General features: G+C 41.2%; 2 protein-coding genes across 3 annotated transcripts in view; both read right to left on the reverse strand.

Moving 5' to 3' along the window:
• The window catches only part of dnajb6b (DnaJ heat shock protein family (Hsp40) member B6b), an 87880-nt gene extending 77611 nt beyond the window's left edge, over positions 1 to 10269 (reverse strand). Inside the window, exon 1 of one of the 2 annotated variants that reach the window (XM_034168212.1) lies at positions 10117 to 10269. The gene's annotated coding sequence lies outside the window, so the exon portion shown is untranslated. The remainder of the gene's footprint in view (positions 1 to 10116) is intronic. The other variant, XM_034168221.1, reaches the window with a different exon arrangement.
• Positions 10270 to 15180: 4911 nt separating this feature from the next.
• Positions 15181 to 21138, reverse strand: part of ube3c (ubiquitin protein ligase E3C) — a 73369-nt gene continuing 67411 nt past the window's right edge. Inside the window, exons 19-22 of the mRNA XM_034176628.1 lie at positions 19478 to 19666; positions 19319 to 19385; positions 19042 to 19172; positions 15181 to 17442 (exon numbers count right to left, since the gene is read on the reverse strand). Coding sequence (XP_034032519.1) covers positions 17272 to 17442; positions 19042 to 19172; positions 19319 to 19385; positions 19478 to 19666 — 558 coding nt within the window. The 3' untranslated portion in view covers positions 15181 to 17271. The remainder of the gene's footprint in view (positions 17443 to 19041; positions 19173 to 19318; positions 19386 to 19477; positions 19667 to 21138) is intronic.

Raw genomic sequence — 21138 nt, forward strand, 5'->3', positions numbered from 1 at the left:
CATTGCCAACTGTAAATGGTAATCAAACATTCCAATCGTGTCTTTCTGAATTCTTCCGCATCAAACTCCATTGTGTCAATGCTTACAGTGTGCTTGAGCAATAACAGGTGAAGTTGCTCATAAACTAAGTTTCTTAAATATTTATTACGGCCACTCTTAAAACTTCATTTAAATTTATAATTTTATTACTGGTAAATTTTAGAATTGATTTAGATGAGATATACTCATTATGTCGTTGTTCATTCGGCTGCTCCCGTTTTTTTCGGAGTCACCACAGCGGATACAGCCAGATCCGCATTGGTAGTCGGCACAAGCTTTATGCCGGATGCCCTTCCTGACGCAACTCCAGTTTTACCTGGAGAAACACACACAGCCGCTAGTGTTCCAAAGAGGTCTCCCATCCAAGTACTAACCAGGTCCCACACTGCTTAGCTTCTGAGATCTGATGGGATCAGGCTTACACAGAAAAGTCGGCTGCATGAGATATACGAGGTCTGTTAGAAAACTATCTGACCTTTTTATTTTTTGCAAAAACCATATGGATTTGAATCACGTGTGATTGCATCAGCCAAGCTTGAACCTTCGTGCACATGCGTGAGTTTTTTCATGCCTGTCGGTTGCGTCATTCGCCTGTGAGCAGGCTGTGTGAGCAGTGGTCCACCCCTCTCGTCGGATTTTTATTGCGAATAAAATGTCTGAACGATTTGGAGCTTTGCTGCATCAAATTTTTCCAGAAACAGAGACCTCCAGGTGGACACCATTCGGAAAATTCAGATGGCTTTCAGGGACGATTTTATGGGGATTACACAGATTAAGGAGTACTCCAGCCAATTTAAAGACCGCCCACAGCTTCAGAGCACGGCGCAGTCCGAGCGCCGATAGACAGGCTGAAACCCCGCTGAAACAACCAGATCATTTCTAAAGTGAAGGCTTTGTTGATCCGGGACGTCGTCTGACTTCCACAGAAATGGCAGAAGACGTGGACATCACCACTTTTTCGGCACATTCCACTGTTACAGGAGTTTTTGTCACAGAAAGAGAAGCGGAGGGATGCGCCACGGAGCTGCTCATGGCGCGGACAAAAGCACATCCGTGTTGGTCTCACAGGACGGCTTTCAGATGGCTTTCGGTGGCTTTTCAGTCGTGTGACTATCCGAGAAATTGTGGATGAGCTGGACATGCCAGAACGTGTCCTGTGAGGCTTCATCACGGCGTTGCTTTGCGCCATGCGGCTCCATCCCGTCACGCGAATTTCTCTGCTCCTCTTTCCATGACAAAAACTCCTGTAACAGTGGAATGCGCCGTTCATTTCCAAACTGAACGCTGTGTTGATCCAGGACATCGTCTGACTACCACAGAAATTGCATAAGATGTGGACATCAGCACTTTTTTGGCACATTGAGACAGACATGCGGAGAAATTCGCGCGTCGGGACGGGGAAAAAAAAAAGCCTTTTTCTTGCATTGTAATGCAATCTGGGAAGCTAAACACTGACTCTCTAGTCATCGTTTCTAATTCATTAATTTTATTTTAAACACTGTAAATCTTCTGAATGACTTCACTGAAATGCGCTGTGCACTGCAGTAACTAATTCTGCATGTAGCAGCTTTCTTCAATCACCCATTGTTTAGTCAAGACCTTTCCCATATTTTATATTAAATGTCAAATACAAAAAACAGCAAATATATTTAAGCTAAGATAAAACAATATAGCTTATGGTAAACACAAGAGAAAAAAAAATTAAGAGCTGCCTTAAAAAGTTTCAACTGAAGTGGATTTTGTAATATAAATAGAGAAACTGTTCCACAATGTAGGATCACAGCAGGAAAAGGAGCTAAAACCGGCTAACTTCTTAACCTGAGAACACAGAGCAAGCCCGTATTTTCTGAGGCAAGGCAAGAGAAGGTACCTACTAGTTAGATTCGGTTTTCAAAAAAAAGGGCCTGGATAAAGTGTGTCAAGCATTTTGTGTTACAAGTAGACAAGAGATTGATTCTAATGTATTCTGACCTACTTAATTAAAAAATTCCTGTTGCCAAGCTGCATCTTTACCCACCACACATTTGTATAAATCAACTCGGCCACCAGTTTTATCAAATTTTCCACAAGTCTGCGTTTTTTGCTCCAGAAAAGAAAACTTTCACTGCCATGTGTTTTGACCTGCTGAATTCAAAAATTGCAATTGGCAAGCTGTACCCCTTCACCTCTAATGTGCATAAAACTGCAAGACCTCCCGTTTTATTTAAGTTTATTAAAGCTGTACATGTACATAAACCTTTATCCGAATTTTCATACTCAAGATTAGTATTTTCAACACTGTTATGCCTCCAGTCATATGAAAATTGCATAATTAAGGACTTTTAACAAATGACCGATTAAGATGTTTTCATTTTAAGACGTTAAGTAGAGTAGCTAGAGATGGCAAATTTTCCAATGCAATATTGTCAGCAATATTGCCTTGTTGTTGCAATATTTCTGAGTCTAACATGAACATTAAACTATCACACTAACTATCACATTTCTCAAACAACTTTTCTATTGATAGGAACGTTTTAACAAACACTTGTTTATTTCCACAAGATCTATGATGCATCCACACTGCAGCAGTTAGATCTTGCGTGAGAATAAATTAAAATATATTGCTACAGCTGACCGTCACATCAACACACCGCAAAAGCTGCTGAATATCGTGGCATGCAGGAAATCACCCCACTGGACGCCCCTGCGAGGTGTGTGTCACTGTGGGATTTCCCCACATTGTAATAATTAAAACATGTCACATTTGCAGCAAATCACTGCCAGCACTACTTGCCTTAGTCCTGTGCCTTGTTTTTGGCAAATACAAGTGCCAGTTTTGGCAGATTAAGATTGTAAATTTAATATAGGTATTTATCTCACCAAAATACATGGAAATAGAAGTTGTATTTCTTTTCTTGAACAAATTCAAGCAAGTTTGTCCAAAATATAATAAAAACAGTTCTATGCAAATTATGGGTGAATGAGTATGAATACAATGAATACAGCTTGCCAAGTGAAATTTTTTAATTCAACAGGTCAAAATACATGGAAAAAGAAGTTTCATTTTATTTTATACAGCCAATACAAACAAACAGAAAATTTGATAAAAACGGGCAGCCATGTTGTTTTATGCAAATTAGGGGGTTATGGCGCAACGATACAACTTGGCAACAGCAATTATTTTTTTAAATTGGCTGAGGGTTTGGAACATGGTTACTGGTTTAAACTACACTGCAAAACTTTCCATATAAGCCAATTTTTATTAAATTTATACTTGTACAGCCCCTTTCACACCAGGTTTGTGTAGAATTGCATTGTACTGCGTATCTACTACACAGGAATGGCTGTGCAAGTTGCGCGCAGGGAGGGGTGACTGAGGTTGGGTCAGGTCTGTTCCCCTCACACATTTGCTAATTTGGGTTTTTACCCCAACACTAACAAATTTCTGTGCCAACTATCCCCACTGGTTAGTGCAGACTAGCATGAATGGGTGCAGACTCTGCCCAACTGTGAATTGTGGGTAAAATTAGGCAAACTAATCTCGTCGCGCGTCCTCAGCTTAAGTTCCATCTATCTAGTTAAAAGTATCTTTGCTCTGAGGGTTCAAGCAGCAAAAGACATTGCATTGGTTCTGGTATCTTGCTTTGAGTGGCATTACGAGAGGCCGTTTATTTTGATATTTTTAATTGCCATGTCAGACGAGTCTCCCCATCTCTCCCCAAGGACTCCCCGTGTCTTGCCATTTTTAAAGCTACTGAAGGACATTTAATACAAATTAAGACCTTATTTTTAGACGAACAAATTCAATGCCTTGAAAGAGGGATCTGCGGGAACCCTGCTATCTTTGGTTGTGAGAGTATGTGATAAAGGCCATTCTTGAAGCAAAGACGCAGCCATGTTTCTTACATGGTACTAATCTCTTATTTGGGACAGCCAAACTTCACACAGTGTATACTCTCCAGGCTTTAGACAAGTCAGGGGATGGATACATGAAAATTTCCTAGACACCGACTATGTCTTGGACTTTGTTTATGTCAATCATTAAGGTAAACAAACAGTATGATGCTGTTTGGGAAATCTGTCTGTCGTAGCCAGTTCTCAAAAAGTGAGTGACCATGCAAGAAGACTAGCAAGCGAAGCTGCCAAGACTCCCTTGACAACTCTAAAGGAGCTGTAGGTTCGTGTAGCTATGATGGGAAAATTGAGGATAGTACAACTTTTATTTATTACAATATCAGTTATATAGCTTCATGGTAGAATGGCACAGAGAAGGCTTTCCCAGAAGGCACATGAAAAACTTGACCCTAGATCTGATAAGTTTTCTTTTATGAAAATTCTTCTGTTCTACTCCACCATGAAGCTGTGAACATGGATACTATATAGCCCCTTCACTGACCAGAAAAACATTAACCACCAATGAAGCTGTACAGTGAACTGCTCATTTTCTTAACTAGCCACAATGAGAACCATTTGAAAATCACAGCAAGTCTATTACCTCCTTACACTTACAAAAATGAATTTAAAAATATTATGAATGGCAATTTCAAAATTAATATTGCAGCCAACAATTATTTTTTTATGGAAATACGACAGGTGAGCTCTGTTAACTCACACAAGTCACGATTTGGTTTTTCAAGTTGTGGACCCTGAAAATTTAGACTACTGCATAAAAGTCAATTTTGATTTGATCGTTTTTGGAAGGGATCACCAGTGCAGATGATTCTGGATGATGACTACTTCTTCCTCCTACAGCGGCTGCAAGTCAGCGATGAGGGCTTCGTCACAGCGGAAGATTCCTGACTATTCAAAGTTTTTGGATGTAACTCTTTAGATCCTTACTGCCGGTTCAGATTGGGCCAAAATTTATAAACGTGTGCGGGGTGTATAAATTCTGGCCCAGTCTGAACCTGCAGTAAGGATCCAAAGAGTCACATCCAAAAACTTTGAATCATCAGGAATCGTCTACACCAGGGCTCTTCAACTATATTTTCCGGGGGACAAATTTGTCAGAATACTATGATCTGTGGGCCGGACATTCTCGTGACCTGTACTATTACTCTTGGATGTACAACTGAGACAAATGCTACTGCATTTCTTTTTCCCTTTTTAACAGAACATCAAAAGTATATACTAATGAAGTCACAGTGTAGGAAAGTGCAGCAGCCTGTTAAGATCACATGTGAATTTTTTATATATATATATATATATATATATATAAAAGCAGTCAGCTTTTCAACCACATCAGCCAGTTTTATCCCTCCCCTGAAGACTCAGATTAAGACCATTCAAATGATGCATGATATCACTTAAAAAGCACATTTGAGACAAATTTCATATCAAGCATTTTTGTCAGAAATGTTTCAGCCTTCTTGTGCTTGCATTCACATAGAAAGGTGATAATTCCTGACATATCAGCAAGTAGTCTGCGAAACAACCTGTGCTGAAGACTGGATGTTGCTCTGATTCACTGCAGCAATCACAGAGTCCATGGTAATTTTCAACTCACCACTAAGCTGAGAGCAGAGGACACTCTGTTGAACGAGACAGTGGACAGACTGTAGTTTTGGTGCAACAGCAGACAGTCGTGCAGACAGTCCTTTGACGCTTCTTGCCATTGAGGGAGCTCCATCTGTAACCAGCAGGTTAATACGCTCCAGGTCCAGTCCATTGTCTTTAAAAAAGCAATACACTTTTGGAAAATTATTTCCCCTGTTGTTTGTCCTTCCAGTGAAATTAGGCCCAACAGATCCTCCTTGAAACAGTCACAGTTGAAAAACCGCACATACAAAGTTGTGCTGTATTGGAGCTGTCAGTTGACTCATCCACAGCCAGCGACATGAATTCAACTTTCTTCAACCGAAGAGTCTCGAAAACGTCTGTGACTAAAACATTCAGTCGTCTTGCAGCTGTTGTATCTGTACATTCTTTCACTGTTTTGGAGTCAGCTGGCATTTTCTTTTTAGCAAGAACCCACGCAACACGCAGGGATGCTGCTGCTGTCTTCTGTTGCAGAGTGCAGCTACGCGAGAAGATTGCAGTGCTTAGCTTGTAGTTCATATTAAATCCTTTTATTGTTATTTGATGCGCATCAGAATCCGGTGGATATTCATTGTGAAAACGGGAGTGAGTTGTAATGAAGTGCCTCCGCACGTTATATTCCTTATTCACCGTGCAACAGTCACAACACAGCAGGCACATAGGATTGCCTTCGGCATTTTCTACGTGCACATATTCATCAGTCCAGTCATTATTAAATCTTCTATTTTCATTGTCAACTTTACGTCTCTTCTCCTTTGAATGCGCCCTGTTGTCGTCTTCTTTGTTTGAGTTTATTGGCGGTTTGCAAACCAATATGGTACATTACTGCCACCAACTGTTCAAGTGCCCGCAATGCCTTCACGTGAGGTGGGGCTGTTTGGAAACAGTGCTGACGTGCCGTAAAGGATTCAACGTGCCGCAAAGCGCCACAAAGTGGCGTAAAATGCCGAAAATTGGTGAATGCGCTTTGTAGCGGCTTTTGATCGTGTATTTATTAATATTTATGGGTAAATGGGCCGCAGGCCGGTCCAAACTGGGCCGGTTCTGGCCCACGGGCCACCAGTTGAATAGCCCTGGTCTACACTGACGAAGGCCTCATCGCTGACCTGCAGCAGCTGGAGGAGGAAGAAAAAGATCCCGAACCCACTCCAGCTGAAGAAATCATCACCATCCAGGAAGGAATCATGCTTCAAATGGTTGAAACTATTGTAATATGGCAAGGTAAGCTGATTTTAAGTGGGGGGTTTTTTGGGTCACCTTCATTAACTTGCGGTTTCAAATAACTCGCAGTCCGATTTTATGGACCCCAACTCATAAGAGTTAATGGGGCTCACTTGTATATCTTCAAGAATATAAATTACACAGAAGTATTAGCCACATCTGTCAAAAATGTATCATGAAGAGGAAAATAAATAAGCCACACCAGTCAATAAGTCACATTTTTTAGTTGACTCCAGAAATACATGCAACCGCACACCACTGAGCCATGAAAAAAACATTCCAGAAATTCTGGTGTAACTAGAGTTGTTGCTGTTACAGCCAGGACAAGAGAGAATTTCAGGATATTTGGACATTTTCCCAGGTTGTTTCCATAACTGGAAAATTACAGCTTTTTGAGGAATGGAAACCCTGTTGTAAAAAAGTATTACATTATTAGGGCCCGAGTAGGCAATGTCTTACGAGGACCCTATTGTAACTGCGCTGTTTATTATTATTATTCTCACTCTTGAAATCAAAATTTCGGCCTGTTCCCGTGCTCAAAAACTCAAACTTTCCGAAGTCATCCGGCCGGATCCGAAATTCGATATTTTAGGGGCGTCGCACATGGTCGCAAATAGCGCCCCATAGAAATTTTCAAAAACCCCTCCGCATTGGGTTTTTTTCATCGTAGCCTCACGAAATTCGGTACACATATTTACCATGCCAGGACGCACAAAAAAGTCCCTTACTGTCATGGTGAAATATTGACAGGAAGTCGGCCATTTTGATTTTAAGTTTTGATTTTGAGCAAATTTTTGCCATTTTTGGCCATTTCCACTACTTACATTTGAACGAACTCGTCCTAGGGATTTCATCCGATCATCTTCAATTTTGGTCAACATCATCACAACACAATGGTGATCAAAAGTTATCAAAAGATTCTAATTAAGTCAAAAGGCGTGGCTGCTAGGGGTCGTCAAACTTTGGCGAGCTTTTCGGAGCACACTATTTCACTTCGAACGGCTGTCACGCCCACATACTTCATCGTAGATCCTTCAACCTTGCTGAACATGATGAGGGCCCTTGCCCTGAACATCTACATATCTTAAGTTCACACCTCCGCCATAGCGCCCCCCGGTGGTGGCGGGAAATGTCCTATTTTTACATTAAGAGGTCCTGATGTCACATACTTAACCCAATCAACTTCATTCCACTTCTAAAACATGCAGAACAAGTTGGTGAACGTACGCGATAAACGCCGTGACGTTACGAGTAATGGCGTCCGTGTGGCGGTGTGCCGAATATTGCCCATTCGCCATGAAATTACATTCTTCCTTTTGACGGCTTTAATTTTGTCATATCATCATGAAAATTGATACACAGGTCGAGCACGACAACCTCTTACAATTCATAGGGGCGTCGCCCATGGGTGGGGCAAAATGCCTCAATAGCGCCCCCTTGAAACTTTCAAAAACCCCTCCCCATAGGGGTTTTTTTGGAGTAGGGAGATGAAAATTGGTACACGTGTGACTTGCATAGACATACAAAAAAGTCTCTTGCACCATGGGTCTACTCCACACAGGAAGTTGGCCATTTTGAATTTTCTTGTCATTTTGGCGTGATTTCCACATGTTGTATTTGAACGAACTCCTCCTAGGGATTTTGGCCAATGGACTTCAAATTTCTTCCAGATCATCCAGAGATACTGATCAAAAGTTATCGAAAGCTTTTCGCTATGTTGAAGGGTGTGGCCGCTATGGTGCCACCATTTTGACCCTTCGCTATGGAACAACAAGTCATGATAACTCCATGCTTTGCCTGATTGACTTGAAACTTCACGTGTGAGCACGGTTGGCCCCTCAACACACCTGGCCCCTCTGTTTGTACACTGAGCGCCCCCGAGTGGATGAACCATCAACATGTTATAACTCCTTGATGCACTGTGTGATTTGTTTAAAATTTTAACTGTGTGATGAGTCGCTGCCCTTGTATGCACATGCCCACATGTGGCAAAAAGGGCACCCACTGGCCTGGGTTGGCGTTCGCGCGGAACGAGGGCCCGTATATGACTGCTTGCAGTCCTAGTTATTATTATTATTGCAAGATTACCTTTTGCATATTGAAAACATTTATACATTCTACACTCAAACTAAAATGTTTCAAGCATTTTTTTTATTTATTAAAATATCATTTATGAAATGACTGACAACATACTGAACTTTTTCTGTGATATTCTTAATTTGAACTGCAGCTGTAGAAAAGTCCAGAAAGTCTCCAGCAGGCCCATAGTTAAATGTGCAAAAAGCGCATCACTGTAGCAGTAAGACTAGACAACAATTTGGGTGAGACTCAGTAGCCGAGAGCATTGCTCTCCGTAGCCAGCAATCAATGTACGGGTTTCATCATGGCTAATTATCAAACTGCACACACATTATATTATAAACACATACACACTTGCAATGGAGAGCAGTGCTTACTAACAATTTAATCAGAACAGAACTCGATCTAGTCACTCATTATTCATTCCAAGATACACCACAAATGTTGGTAAAAATTATTTTAAATATATTGGTGCTTTTAGTTGGAATCAGTTGCCATCAGGTGTTCAAATCTGTGATAACTGTTTTAAGAGAATGGTTGTCATTTTTGCTCAACAGTGTTTTAGAAAGTCAGTCTAGTCAATTTGTACAACTATTATTTATTTATTTTATTCTTTTAATGTTTTATTACTTTTTATATCTTTGTTGCCTATTGTGTTTTATATAAGGACCAGAATGGAAAGTCGTTTGACTTTTTTGTGTTATCCTTGAAATTCCATGATAAATGTACTAGGCATGTTTTTAACAAGTTACTTTGTTGTGTTTTATATGGAACTTCTAAATCAATCGCCACAATTTGTGATGTAAGAAAATTAAATAAGATAATGCTAGCGTCAGACCTCAACAGTAGCTGTTTAGCTTAGTCCTGTTAACGCCAAAATATTTATTGTACTTTTATCAAAAGATCAGAAAATGTGAATATAGGGTTAGTGTTACATTTACTGTCAGTTTAAAAAACACACACACAGCTGGCTAATGTTAGCTTTTTAAACAAGGCTAACTACAGCGAAACCAAAACAAAACCTTCTACTTAAAATGTTTCAATCTATCAACGTAAAATAAACACAAACGACTGACTCCGTTCTAAATAATATGAATGCAGCCAACACGAGAAAGACGATAAAATGGCCATTAGGTTGCGACACTGAAACATCACCACAGCGTCTTATTCAACCTCCAGCTTCGTGAAACGACTGCGGCAGAAAATTAACACTATTAACACATCAATTCTATTTGCTGCAATTAAACGACTCACCTGTTATCAAAGAAACGTTCGTTGTGAGGCCTCTTTTGCCTTTTGGCCTGAGTGCGGAAACTGGAAACGCAGTCGCTGCTAGAGATCTGACGTCAGACACGCACGATTCGAACCTTGTGTCAGACTCGAGAGCAATGTGCCAAAGCTTTATCGTCTTGTTCTGCTGCTGCTGCTTCTTCTTCTTCCCCAGCCCGCCTCCATAACGCTGCGTTACTGCCATCTTTTGGACATATTCTAGTTTCTGTTTTCCAGATTAGTATGACCTAGTCTCATTCTTGTCATTATTACCCCTTTTTATTCCTTCTCATATAATAATAATAATAATAAGAAGATGATGATGATTCATCAGACAGTGACCTCTGATGTGCACTGAGCACTGAGTGTGAAGCAACTGGGATGAGAATCAACACCTCCAAATCTGACACCATGGACCTCCGTCATAAAAAAAGGGTGGATTGTCCCCTCAGGGTTAGGGCAGTTATTGCCACAAGGGGATTGGGGCGGCATCTGATGTTTTACAGATGCTGTCCCTGACCATCATGGTGAAGAAGGCACTGAGCCACAAGCCGAGGCTGTCAATTTACCAGTCGATTTACATTCCTATCCTACACTATGGTTATGAACTTTGGGTGATGACTAAAAGTACAGTATTAGGTTGCGAATACAAGCAGCGGAAATGAGATTCCGCTATCGGATATCTGGGCTTACACTTATGGACAGGGTGAGACGCTCAACTGTCCAGGAGGGACTCAGAGTAGAGTCGCTGCTTCTTTGCATTGAAAAGAGCCAACTCAGGTGGTTCAGGCATCAGGTGAGGGCGCCCCTTGGTATTCTCCCTACACAGTAAAATCACCAGTGTAAAACTAACACTGCCAGTGTACATATGGTCCTGCTGTGGCTAGGATGAAATGTGAGTGAACATGTTCAAAGTCTGCAGTGTGATGGATGTCACTTCATCACAAGGTGTACATCCAGGTGTTTTGACATGCTTGAACCCTCGTGCGCATGCGTGAGTTTTTCCACGCCTGTCGGTGACGTCATTCGCCTGTGAGCACTCCTTGTGGGAGGAGTCGTCCAGCCCCTCGTCGGAATTCCTTTGTCTGAGAAGTTGCTGAGAGACTGGCGCTTTGTTTGATCAAAATTTTTTCTAAACCTGTGAGACACATCGAAGTGGACATGGTTCGAAAAATTAAGCTGGTCTTCAGTGAAAATTTTAACAGCTGATGAGAGATTTTGAGGTGATTCTGTCGCTTTAAGGACTTTTCACGGTGCGAGACGTCGCGCAGCGCTCTCAGGCACCGTCATCAGCCTGTTTCAAGCTTAAAACCGCCACATTTCAGGCTCTATTGATCCAGGACGTCGTGAGAGAACAGAGAAGTTTCAGAAGAAGTCGGTTTCAGCATTTTATCCGGATATTCCACTGTTAAAGGAGATTTTTTTAATGAAAGACGTGCAGGCAGATTGCAGCGTCGGCTCGCAGCCGCCGCGACGCTCCGCCACAGGAAAAACACCTCTGCTGGAAGCCTTAAGGACAAGTTGGAACATCTCCAGCTGATAAATAATTTCTCATATACTCACTCCACTGAAAGCCATCAAAAGCCGCCTGGATTTTACAAATGGTTATCAACACGGAGGTGTTTTTCCTGTGCTGCCGCGCCGCGTCGGCTGCGTCCCGACACGTGGAACCGTCCGCACGTCTTTCATTAAAAAAAATATCCTTTAACAGTGGAATATCCGGATAAAATGCTGAAACCGACTTCTTCTGAAACTTCTCTGTTCTCTCACGACGTCCTGGATCAATAAAGCCTGAAATGTGGAGGTTTTAAGCTTGAAACAGGCTGATGACGCCGCCTGAGAGCGCTGCACGACGTCTTGCACCGTGAAAAGTCCTTAAAGCGACAGTATCACCTCAAAATCTCTCATCAGCTGTTAAAATTTTCACTGAAAACCAGCTTAATTTTTCGAACCATGTCCACTTCGATGTGTCTCACAGGTTTAGAAAAAATTTTGATCAAACAAAGCGCCAGTCTCTCAGCAACTTCTCAGACAAAGGAATTCTGACGAGGGGCTGGACGACTCCTCCCACAAGGAGTGCTCACAGGTGAATGACGTCACCGACAGGCATGGAAAAACTCACGCATGCGCACGAGGGTGCAAGCGTGTCTGACGTAAAAACATATGAATGAAATCCATATAGTTTTTGAAAAAAATAAAAAGGACCTATACTTTACGGACAGCCCTCGTATATATATATATGTGTGTGTGTGTTACCACAGCTCTTGGTAAAACTCTGTTGTACCTGCATTAACTGAAAATGTTAATCAGAGGGAAATATTGTTCCATTTCAAGAACCTTGGGACACATTTACCAACCTGTTGCTTGCAAATACTCATCAGCCATTGTCATATAGCACAGTTCATAATCATAAGCGCACCTTCTGCAATATGATCACAAAAATCAGAGTTCCACGAGTCAGGTGGAAACATATTTCTTTGCTTTCTCAATTTGGGTCAAAGGGATGCAAGCAAAAAAACAAAACAAAAAAAAAACCGTGAGGTCAATTTAAAAAACAAAAAAAGCAGAAAAATAAAGGGAAAAGTAAATAATTAAAAGGGAAAAAGAGAAATGAAAGGGGGGGGGGAATAGCAGGGGCAGAGCTACAGGGGGATGTGGCAATCTTTAGCCAAAAGTGAACGGCTCACTCGTGATTTGTTGAACCATTTTTCCCTTTGATTACAGTAAACACAAAAATTTAATATCATTTAAAATTGGCATGTTTGAATCCATAACGTTTAACAAAGGGTCAGCATTTGGGGTGTGTTAACTTAAAGTTTATGAGCAACTTCACGTGTTATTGCTCAAGCACATTGTAAAAATTGACACAATGGAGTTTGATGCAGAAGAGTTCAGAAAGAAATGATTGGAATGTTTTGATGACCATTTACTGTTGGCGATGAAAGACTTGGGCGTTAACTTTGTGTTAAAGTCAGAACAAGAAGCTGCACTGAAAGAGATCTATCTGGGAAGAGACACATTCTGTATGCTGTCGCTCCAACGAGAGCTGCACGCTGAACAGGGCGGCGAAAGTAGTCTGGCGAGCTCAGTCTGTGGGTGAGCTATCCCACAATGCCAAAATAGCAGAGATGTCACTGCAACGAGAGCAGCACTCTGAGCAGGGTGGGTCTGGTCACTGAGCAAGTAACTGGGACTGAATGGTATTGGGAAGCAGACTTTTTTCAGTGTCAGAACAGCATCTCTACTCACCTGAAGCTCAGCCCAGATACTAAAAATGAGAAACATACATATATATATGTTCAAGAAGAGACAGTGAATTCTGCTTGAAAAAAGTACACATCCATCTGCACCTTTTGTTCTCATAATGCATTTTTAAAACTGATTTATGGGTAGCCAGAGATAGAAGATACAAGAAGATTTTACGAAGCCAAGGTACTCAATACAATTATGCAATGGACGTATACTGAAATTACAGGACCATATTTTCCAGCGGAAACCAGCTTCCACACATTGTCAATCCCAATGTCAAAAACTGGAGCAATACGTAACTACAAATATCAGTGAACGCTCTAACTTCACAGGCAAAAATCAAACGGAGCTTAAAGTCGAGGTTCATATTTACTGCAAATGGAAAATTAAGGTTGTTTGTGGCGTTAATACGATCGATAGGCATTAGTCATATCGGACGTCATGGGCAGTCATAATTGCGTTAGACTCACTAAGCAGGTCTTAGAGGCCCTGCAAAGGTCATGTCATACAGCCAATGCAATTTTAGAAGCACACTCATGTGCGCCACAAATACAGTGCAGATTCAGTGGAACAAATATGATTTTCCTCGTAGGTGTGAGCTAAACCGAATCACTGCATGGAAACAAATAGGCCAATAACTGCGTATCACAGTATTGGCCTTTGCACTAGTCTGCTCTGCTCTCTAACTACACTCTTGTTTTAATTTTGTTTCGTTAAGCGCTGGCAGTCAGATTTTCTCTTATTTCTGTTACAACCAGGAGTCAAACACGTAATTATATTTTTTGAAAAGCTTCCAAGATTTCACCAACTCCGAGAGGCAGTTTATTTCCAGTTTGGCACAGTTTCTATCAGCAGTTTAGGATATGCAAGAATTTAAAAGTGATTAAATCTCTTTTGCCAGCAGAGTCCAATCTCATTCTTAATTTTCAGGTCGATCTCGTTATCCACGCAGTGCCACTAAATGACCACTAGGGGGCAGTAGCGTTCAACACAATGAGCCAAGATGCTGGAAATTCTCCACGTGCATGTCAGAGAACTAGTCGGCCTCATGATTTCCTGCCATATTTGATAGAGATGTGATTAAGTTGTCAGCTACTCCTTTGCGTCAGACTCGCGCTTGCCTGGTTTATGGTTCACTTTCAGTGCGTGCAGTTGATGGCGCTTTTGGAATAATCTTTTGTATACGAGGCAATGATCCCACTCGTCCTCAATTGAAGTTTGATGTTTCCTTGCCTGGCAGCCAGATAAACAAGGCTAAGAGCGTCGATTAGCCTTAAAAGGCCCTCAACTCAGCTAAAGTGTATTGCACAGGGGATGATTCATAACGTCCTGCATTAACTTTGTCAGTTATAATCCATCACAAGGTAATAGTCTTAAATAAATCTCATCGTAATTGAGATGAATCCCTCATTTCAATGACAAGTCTGGTTTTTAAGACCCAATTACCACTTTGAGTTCCCTGGCCCAGTGGATGTGTGCGGTTCGGGCTTTGAAATGAGAGAGGGGCCAGCAATTTGAGCACGGAGGAGAGATGGAATCGGTCCAAAGTGGGATGGATATCTCCTGGAATGTACTGCATCAGAGGGCAGCTAGATTTATGACAAACGCACACAATCTTAATTTGTGCTCAGACCGATAATGCATCTCAAGGCCAGAATACTTCTGCTCAGTGTTTCTTAACTGGATGTTTCTTTAATTATATGTCAGAGGCCATAAAACTCAGGAGGAGATTTTGCCACAAAGCACTGTTTTATGTCTTGGTCATTACTGTAAATTACAAGGAACAAGAAACGAGACTTACAGAAGGAAAATGCAAAAGAAGGTTTATTCGTTTCCATTCTCTTATTTTCACCCTGTTGGTAATCCTGATCGCCGTGACAGTCGCCGCTCCTCAAAAACCAAAGCTGAGAACTTTGATCAGGGGAGAGATTGTTCATCTTAGCAAGAATGTGGGGAAAGAACAGCCCTCCACTCATCACGCAGAAGGAAAAACCTTTACAAATACTGAATACAAGCATAACTGCAAACATATACATATTCACAAATGCACAATCATAACACTTCAACCCCCCAATCCAGTCCTGCAAAATAATCCCTCTGACATATCCACACATGGCATGTGCATAATTGAAGTGACACACCATAATCATTCCAAGTCCAAAACAGTGCACACAAATCCAGGTTTTCAGTCACAGCACGCTGCTTCCAGACAAAGACAATGACTGAACTTTGGGGACAATTTCACACAGGGAATGAATAAGAAGGCGTGTACCTCTAAATACTGAACATGACAGCCATTAGTGAAGCAGGTAACAGAAGACTTCAGGGGAATCTTTCAAATAGTGGTACGAGCACCCAATTCTTGCAAAAATACTGCCCAGACATTACTCTTTCGAAAACGCTCATAAACGACTCAAATTTTCAAGATGGCTGCTGCGCACGTTATGAAAGTTGTACTTCTGGAGATAGATATGCACGGACCTGCCCAACATTGATGACCGTAGCATCAAATCATACCTTTTTAACCATGTGGAATCTGAACTTAAAATTCCACCAGCCATTCCTCAACCAGAGCATAATTACTTCAGCATGCCAAGCAGGGGTGGGAACAATACTCCAGCTCCAAGACATGATATTTATCACAATGGACCTATCGCAATTCTATATGCAACACAATACATAATTACATCACTGTTCACACTAATAATGTAGATACAGTAATTTGTGGTCAATGTTTTACTTTAAATTATTGTGATGGATAAATTGTAATCCTTAATTTTATGTTTCCTATTTGTATAATTTATAAATCATTTATGGCTGTTCTGCAAGACATTTCTTGCATGCAGTAATTGACTTTCATGGTATCACAGAATTTTTTTTTTTTTAAGATATGATTCAATACAGACCCCATGATATGATTTTCACGACACACAATATATCGTTCCATCCCTGATGCAAAGCATGCTGCCTATAAATAGGTAGACCTGGGTTTGAATCCTAGTCACACTACTTGTCTGTGTCCCTGGGCAGGAGTCTTAGCTGGGAAAGTGAGGGACCTTCCTCCCAGTCATTGGGAGTTGTAGACTCTTATCTGCTTCATGCCATCATACACTGGGACAAGCACCGGCCCAATGGACCTGGGGTCTGTACAGAACTTCCTCATAGTCAAGTGTCTAGTACTGGACACCACCATCCAAAGTGGTCAACATGTTGGGATTCTGTGCTTTTCAACACACCTGAATGATGGACATTTTTCTTTTATTTTTTTCTTGAAAATCTGATTGACCTGTGGGCATTTTCAAGAGTAATATGAGGTGGTGACTTTTGGTATTGTTTTTTTGTTTTGTTTTTTACAAAATTTGGTTCTTCTACCAACATTTCAAAGAAAACTTCAGTTACCTGTTGCACTATATTAAAACAAACAGCAGACATTTTGGTGAACTCTACTAGAAAATACATAATGAAGCTAAGCAAACCTGTTTCGACAGCCCTTAGCAAACCACAATGTGGCTTTAGAGTCCTGCAGTCTGTCCCTCTGATATTATATTGCCTTTTTCTTCCAAGATGCCACTTCATCTTTGGTGTTATTACAGAAGAGAGCAGCAACAACAGCTGCTCATGTCACGTTTGGATATTTCCTGCTAAATTCAACTATCTGTGCTCTCATAAAGCATACTGTCAATGTATTACTAAACACTGGAGTTACTTAAAAACATGAAGATTAAAAAAAAAAGGCTTCATCTTTGCACCATTATTTCAGTCTGTGGGTGACCATTCTCTCACCTGTGGCTTGGCACATAGAAACAAACAATACATCAGGTATATCACAAGTCTTCCTTCAAGCCATCCTTTGGCTTTGAATCCATGAATGCAGAGATGGAGAAGCCTTCGTCCTCCTCAGCTCAGCTCAAAACCAGCTGAGGACTCGATGGCGTACAGAAGCTTGTTCCTCATCAGGTGCTGGTCACAGAACTCTGGGAGCTTCAGGAGGTTCATGCAGGTGCTGGCAGTGGGCAAACGCTCCAGGTCGGTGCCGCCATTATGGATGCAAAAGGCTGGGTAAAGTTCCTGTTGGCACACAAAAACCACCAACATTAAAAGTACTTATGTGTCACACTTTAAAAAGCATGACAAATGAGCAGTTGTCACAGATTAAAAAAAAAAAATTGAATGGGGCCATCTCTGCACATTTAAAAACAGGCTGTAAAATGAGATAAGACTCAACTCGCATCAGTGACGATCATAATGTCCGAAGCAATTCAGATTAAGCAATAAATGTCGAATTCCATAAGGGGATAAATGTTAAAAGACAGACATTAGGCAAGGCGGGAATACGGTGGAAATATAAATGTCAGACATCAGTTTAATTTTTGAAAGGTACTGAGTGGGAAACTGGCCCCCGGTGTGACCCTTGGATGAGATGCTTGAAGGAATGGCCATTTCATGTTGTCTATGTGGCATTTTTTTTAAATCAAGTCTCACTGTAATGAGTCCACCCCATCTGCAGACTGTGACACTGACCGTTTCCATCACAAGCCAGGCCAAAGCACAAGCTGCTCCTGCCGGATTCCATCCTGCTATTTAAAGTTAGCAAAAACGGTTCAGCAGTCATACTATAACCCGATTAAATGGCTCTACTGGGGCTCAGCCATAATGACCCCATTTTTCTGACAATTACTGTATTAAACTATCATTGCTTATTGAGAAAGTGTCATTACTGCAGCTATCATTTCGGGGGGAGGAAAAAAAAAGAGCACTTCCATCATCTTTTTAAAATGGCTCCTCCTGACAGATCTATTTCTCTTCTAATGAATCCTGGGCCATTTCTCGACAGCTAATTAAGGCTTAGCCGGCTCAAACTGAGGACTGGGTCAGGAGGCGGTCCCAACACGAATTACCACCCCTTCTGGTGTAGAAACAAGACAAAGAGGGAGGAGAGGAAAGCATCCACACAATGTCCAAAGTCAAACTGTTGGAATAAGGAGAGCATGCAGCTCTCAAACCTTGACTGACAAATCTACCAAAGAAGTGCAAAATAAGATGTTCTATACTAAAACCAGTCATAAGATAATTGCAGCTTTTTGGTTACACTGAGTAAGATGCTTTCTCTGCACCAATCAAGAAATCCTTAAATGTTCCAGAAATCAAGTCAGCAATAAAGAGGAATGGCTTTCAATTAGGAATTCATTTTCTGGAGTAGCAGCTGAGAATGATCCAGCGGTGCTGCTATAGTGTTTAGGAGCATGAAAAAGGTTTCATTCCCTTTCATATTCACTTAACGGGAAATTACTGCTTTCGGCCATGTCACACAGGAGGCAACAGTTCAAAAGTTCAACCTGCTACTAGGTTCTGGCAGTATTTGTCCAGCCAAGGTGTCTGACCACGCCCACAGATTCAGACTTCTTCCAAGCAGAAGGTCATGAACCATAAAATAACAGGAGACGTGGAGATAAGATTTCACTGAGCTGCCTCAGCCTTATCGCTGCCTAATCTGAAACTGATCACTCTGAAGACTGGTATCAGTCATTACTAGCGGGTTAAAGAAGGACGCACCCTTCTTTTGAATGAGATTGTAAAAGACACGGATAATTGTGGAATAGCACTCATTCTGTTGAATGGAGACAGCAGAACATCGAGAGAGGAGGAAAAATACTAATATGGCTCAACCTTGAAGCCCAGCAGTGGTGGTCGAGAGCAACTGGTGACAAACTTCAGTAGTTGGCGCTTTTCTTCATCTGTGAAGCCTTCGACCACCTCCCAGAATATCTGGATTACGGGGTGAGTGGCTGTGTAGCCACCTTGAAGAAACAGAAATCATGGAGAAAAACAAATACATTCAGAAACGAAGCCAAGCTAACACACTAAATCTGTTTGAAATCAAATGATGATGCATCAGTTTTTTTTTTAAATCATCAAATTTTTTTGCTTTTAGGTCAACTCCTACCTGAATAGTTTGTAAACCTTTTCAGGTCATCAAGACAAATTGGCACATGAGCCCCAGATATCAACACCTGCTCCCAAAAAATAAACAAATAAATATGATAGGATATGTAGAGCTGTTAGAATGTGGATGGATAATATGCAGTTTTGTGTATCAGTCTACCTGAATCTCCTGCTGGTCAAACATGCGCAACCACTCCAGGTTGACCACGTTGGCCAAACCCTGTCTGAAGGCCAAACAGTGAGGCCTGATCTGCTTGTTCAGTCTGTAGTCAGCCACCAAATGGATGTAGGCTATCCTGTTTGCAGTGGTCACAGGAATGTCCTTTCCTCCAAGTTTCAGTTCAACTACCTAGATAAAATAAATCAAATGAATGATAGGTGTTCTTTTATATAAATATATACCGTATTCGTATGTCTGAGGGCCCAGGGCCGAGCATCCGCCTACTCCTCTTTTTAAGAAAGTTGCTTAAAAGCATTCACAGCACTTCACTTTTTCCATATTTGGTTACGTTACAACCTTATTCCAAATGGAGTAAATTCATTTTTCCTGCTCAAAATTCTACTCACCCCATAATGACAACATGAACACATTTTTGTTTTATTTTTGCAAATGTACTAAAGAAACAAAACAACAAAAAAGAAAACTAAGAAATCACATGAACATAAGTATTCACAGCTTTTGCTCAATACTTTGTTGATGCACCTTTGGCATGAATATGATGCCACAAGCTTGGCGTACCTATCATTGGGCAGTTTTGTCCATTCCTCTTTACAGTATCTCTCAAGCTTCATCAGGTTGGATGTGGCGCATCAGTGCACAGCCATTTTCAGATCTCTCCAGAGATGTTCAGTCAGATTCAGGTCTGGGCTCTGGCTGGGCCACTCAAGGACATTCACAGAGTTCTCCTGAAGCCACTCCTTTGATATCCTGTATCTTGGCATTGGGTCATTGTCCTGCTGAAAGATGAACCGTTGCCCCAGTCTGAGGACAAGAGTGCTCTGAAGCAGGTTTTCATCCAGGATGACTTTGTACAATGCTGCATTCATCTTTCCCTCAATCCTAACTAGTCTCACAGTTCCTGCTGCTGAAAAACATCCCCACAGCATGATGCTGCCACCACCATGCTTCACTGTAGGGATGGTGCCTGGTTTCCTCCAAACATGATGCCTGGCATTCACGCCAAAGAGTTCAATCTTTGTCTCATTAGACCAAAGAATTTTGTTTCTGGTGGTCTGAGAGTCCTTCAGGTGCCTTTTGGCAAACAGTCAACTGTGGGACCTTATATGTAGACAGGTGTGTGCCTTTCCAAATCTTGCCCATTCAAGTGAATTTACCCCAGATGGACTGCAATTAATCTGTAGAAACATCAAGGATGATCAGTGGAAACAGGACACACCTGAGGTCAATTTTGAGCTTCATGGCAAAGGCTGTGAATACTTATGTTCATGTGATTTCTTTTTTTTTTTTTTTTTATAAATCTGCAAAAATCTTAAAATAATAATAAAAATTCACATTGTCATTATGGGGTTTTGTGTGTAGAATTTTGAGGGAAAAATGACTTTCATCCATTTTGGAATAAGGCTGTAACATAACAAAAGGTGGAAAAAGTGAGTCACTCTGAATACTTTTCGGATGCACTGCAAATTAATTCTGTGACCCTCAACCCATTGTAAAAAGCAAAAAATTAGTTTTCACCACATTTTTCTCCTCATCTGTGTTGGGCTTGTGATGACATTAACTGTTTATCCTGTGCTCTTATTGTGAAAGACTCTTGTGCAAGAAACAGAAAGTGTTCTGTGACAATGTGGGTAGCTCTGTAC

This window comes from Thalassophryne amazonica, chromosome 1 (genome assembly GCF_902500255.1).
Source record: "Thalassophryne amazonica chromosome 1, fThaAma1.1, whole genome shotgun sequence".
Lineage (NCBI taxonomy): Eukaryota > Metazoa > Chordata > Actinopteri > Batrachoidiformes > Batrachoididae > Thalassophryne > Thalassophryne amazonica.